The 4,119-nt window shown below is 36.4% G+C and overlaps 1 protein-coding gene across 1 annotated transcript; it reads left to right on the top strand.

Annotated features, from left to right (window-relative positions):
* The first annotated feature begins 394 nt into the window (after positions 1–394).
* Positions 395–3,637, top strand: LOC128200052 (uncharacterized). Its single transcript, XM_052892040.1, has 3 exons — positions 395–806; positions 1,782–1,975; positions 2,737–3,637. The coding sequence occupies exons 1-3, from the start codon at positions 757–759 to the stop codon at positions 3,258–3,260; spliced, it is 768 nt and encodes a 255-aa protein (XP_052748000.1). The 5' UTR covers positions 395–756; the 3' UTR covers positions 3,261–3,637.
* Positions 3,638–4,119: the final 482 nt, after the last annotated feature.

Below are 4,119 nucleotides of genomic sequence, written 5' to 3'. Positions count from 1 at the left end.
TTTAATAATGCAATAAATTTACAATTAGACGGTGTCGGGGGGGGGGAGGGATTGTTAGTAATGGGGAGGTTAGTCCCCATCGCTATCAATACACCTTATCAGGTCGACCTCCACGCGGTTCCCCCTGGAAACTATTGTGACTAATTTATCATTGAATTTGTCACGATAGGCTAACTGACCTGCCTTTTCATTCTCACCTATCACCCCTTACTGGTGCTCCGCCAGCGTATACCGTTAGCGCAGGCGGGGTTACCATTCCATTATCATCCCATAAAAAACACATTGCGACGTTGTCGTTCCGAACTCCGGCTCTCACGGTCGCCGGCTCGCCGCCGGGCGGCGCGCGATGTTGCCGCTCCACGCCGGATTCCGGTGCCAAACGCCCGGACAGTCGATTCCGAACCGGCGTACGGATCGTACGCTGTTATTTCATATTTTTCCCCTGGAATTTCTCAACAGAATTACTCAAATTTCACATTGTTTACTGCTACATTGTTTGTACAGTTTAAAATATTATTGTTTAATTTTATTTTGAGATTTTATTAGCTAAATACTACAATAATAAAACCAATACAAAGCCAAGCATAATTTATAACATTCTGTGTATAAAAACCATTATATACGTTAAATTGGATTGTACAATATTGAAAAGAGTTTATTTGATTGAGTCTAGACAACTTTGGCGGTAAACAATACTATGGGCAAACACAGTTGGTGAATTGGCGGGAAAATTGGCGGCCATTTTGAATTCGGATCATGGCCGAATTGTCTGATGAAAACAGTGGCAATGCTGAAAACGAAAAAAGGTTAGTGCGAGATTTTATAATTATAATTTATATCTTAATAATTACATTTTTTTTTATATATTTTGCTATACATACTTTTATTTTTGACGTAGTGGCATTTTATGTTTTTATACAACTTTGAATGGCAAAAAAGTTGATGGAAAATAGTGACTGTTGCCATCCATAATTTTTTTTTTTTTTTTAGTAAAGTGATTACACTTGGATAGTGTAAATGGCGGATTTAACACTATAACCAGTAGAGAAAGTATAAGTGATGATGCAACGTAGTTTGAAAATAAATATAATATAAATAATAGAAAATTAATATAAAATAGTAATATTATAGTGTTTTCTCATTGTGATTATTTCTTGTAATTATTTATATTTATAATAAGTTTACTATTGTAATCTTTTGGAGGAAACAATAAAGAGTATCTATCTATCTATCTATCTATCTATATGTATTATGTTTAAATTTTTTTTTATACAACTTAGAATGGTAAACAAGCTGACGGCCTACCTGATGGAAAGTGGTAATCGTCGCCTATAGACATGAGCAGTACCATGGACATACATACATGGAGTATATATATATCGACATCGCCCATATCGGTCGGATATCTATTTTCGAATATATATGTAATACTGTCAGCGCGGAGGGAAAGGGATTGTTAGCAATGGAGTTTGACAGTCCCATTGTTAGTAATATGCCATATTAGGTCGACCTCCACGTGGCTTCCCCTGAAAACTGTCATGAACAATTCTTGTCGAATTTGTCACGATGGGCTAACTGACCTACTTCATCCTCACCTATCATCCTTCACTGGTGCCCCGCCGGTGTATACCGATAGCGCGGGTGGGGTTACCATTCCATTATCATCCATTAAAAAAATCCAAAGATTCAAAAATTTCATTAAAAAAGATAATTTGTACTAATTTATCTTTCTACCCGTGCGAAGTCGGGACGAATCGCAACTAAAAATGTTTTTATTCCAGCGAGGAAATAAATTATAAACGTATAGTGGACACCAGAGACCTGATAGCCATGGTCAAGCGGTATAGATGTCTCTGGGATCGCAGGCACGCCGACTATAAGAACAAACATTTGAAGACAAAAGCTTGGAAGGAGATATACAGGGAAATAGAACCTACCTACGACTCATTAAGTCCAACTGTAAGATACCAAATGGGTGAGTTGATATTTTTGAAACAAAGTGACGCCCTCTGGTGAGTTTTTATATTCAACGGATATATTTTATAGGTCTGAAATGTAATGGTAACCCACTGGTTACCAATCCATTGATTCTTAATGCATTCTCGTCTATCATCTAATACTATGGATGATAAATGACTCGAATCAGTTTAGTCGATCTATCATGATTAATTCACCAGGAGTTAACCATAATAGTTCTTGGGATGGACTACGTGGAAGTCGATCTGTAGTATTGCTAATGGGACTAGAAGTCCTCCTTACCAACAATTCCTTTCTCGCCCTAAAGGGATTAAAATTGTTACAGACAGTACATGGTAATTATTAAATATTAAATAACACCTGAATCCTCAGGAATGGCAACGCATGGAGGGTATCATGGGCGAAACAGTATACTCTGTTATGTCCATGGTACTGCTCATGTCTATAAGCGACGGATATCACTTTCCATCAGGTGGACCGTCAGCTTGTTTGCCATTCTAAGTTGTATAAAAAAAATATATACATATACGTAGTATGATCTCCGCGACAGTCAGAAATTATTAAGTGTTGCTAGTAAAGTGAATGTAATAATTCATTAAAAGCTCATATTATATTGTAGGATTTTTTATCTATCAACCAGTAGATTTTGTTTTAATGAATTTTTACATTTATTTTAGAGGAAAAAGAGAAATATCTATAACTACAGATCCTTAGCGTATCTTTTTTTCAAATTATATTTAACCACACTTTTTCGTCCAGGTCTCACGATTACAAAAAAATGGAACAACGTCAGGGATTCGTTTGTAAAATACAGAAAATCCGCCAGATCTCCAAAGCCCTATATATACTCGAACGAAATGACTTTCTTAGATGTAATTCTGAATACCGATGAACAAAAAGAAAGTAACACAGGAGTCGATAGTGAAGAAGGTGATAATTGGATGGGAGAAGTATTTATAGATGTTGACGAGAGTACAGAAGAAGTAGCCAGCAAGCGACCGAAGTATGATGTGTTAAATGTGACAAAGGAGGAATCCGCAGTTTGTGAGGATCATCTAAGAGATGATCCCAATATTGTTACCTTTCTTGCAAATCTGATACAGAAGGAAGAAGACGAGGACAGAGCTTTCTTCAAGTCTATAACTCCAGCTGTGAAAACATTGTCAGAAGAAGCAAAATTAGAGTTTAGATTAATGGTAATGAAAATATTGAAAAGTTTAAAAAAGAGGGAGAAGCAGAAAATTAAAAGAGAGCCGTCTGTACTGAATAGTGATAGTGAGTGATATTGTTAATAAATTCTTTGTTCTTCTTCCTTCAGTTTTCTTTCTCCATTCTCCGGTCTCCGGTCTCCGTTTTCCGTTCTACGTTCTCCGTTCTCCATTTTACGTTCTCTGGTCTCCGGTCTCCGTTCTCAATTCTCGGTTCTCCGTTCTCCGTTCTTCATTCTCTATTGAACACAAAAAGGCGAGCTTGTCTCTAAAAGAGATTTCTTCCAACAAACCCAATATGAGATAAACTGACAGTTTATTAATAGTAAATGTGTATTAATCAATTGACTTAAATGTTATAGTTAAAAATAAATAGATGAAATATACAATTAAAAACATCTATAGGTATAAATTTATTTTAATTTTATAATTTTATTCCTGTACAATGTTTAATTATTATAAATAATAATAAATTTTATACAGTTGTTTATTACTATTTTGTTTCCAAGATAGAATGCCCTGTGTTATTTGGAACTGGTGTTATTTACATGGCATCTATATCGGGACCGCAAATGGTCATCTCTTCCTTTCCCATGGGTGTCGTAAGAGGCGATTAAGGGAACTTAATAGTAGAAGGAAGGGCAGCAGCTGACTAAAAACTAATTTCGGTTAAACCAACCCGCCTGCCAAGTCTGGCAACTACTGGAAAAATTTCCATTACGCAGAAGGCTTATGTGAAAGGCTGATGTGACGATGGGGATGATATAAAACCTAAAAACATTACACCTTTTTTGGGCAGTCGTATTTTTTTTTATAATGCAGTAGGCAAACGTGCATGCGGCTCGCCTGCTGGTAAGCGACTACCGCTGCCTGTAAGCACCTGCAACACTAGAAACGTTACAGGTGTGCCTTTGACAATGAAATATAGTTTTTT

Source organism: Galleria mellonella, unplaced genomic scaffold (assembly GCF_026898425.1).
Source record: "Galleria mellonella isolate WM207_F2 unplaced genomic scaffold, CSIRO_AGI_GalMel_v1 utg146, whole genome shotgun sequence".
In the NCBI taxonomy this organism is placed as follows: Eukaryota; Metazoa; Arthropoda; class Insecta; order Lepidoptera; family Pyralidae; genus Galleria; species Galleria mellonella.
This window is presented reverse-complemented; position numbering and strand designations above follow the sequence as displayed.

Excerpts from the sequence above, each read along its gene's own strand:
- LOC128200052 (XM_052892040.1), top strand. The coding sequence starts at position 757 with ATGGCCGAATTGTCTGATGAAAACAGTGGCAATGCTGAAAACGAAAAA. Across the intron at positions 807-1,781 it reads AATGCTGAAAACGAAAAAAG|CGAGGAAATAAATTATAAAC; the intron begins GTTAGTGCGAGA and ends TTTTTATTCCAG. Across the intron at positions 1,976-2,736 it reads AACTGTAAGATACCAAATGG|GTCTCACGATTACAAAAAAA; the intron begins GTGAGTTGATAT and ends TTTTTCGTCCAG.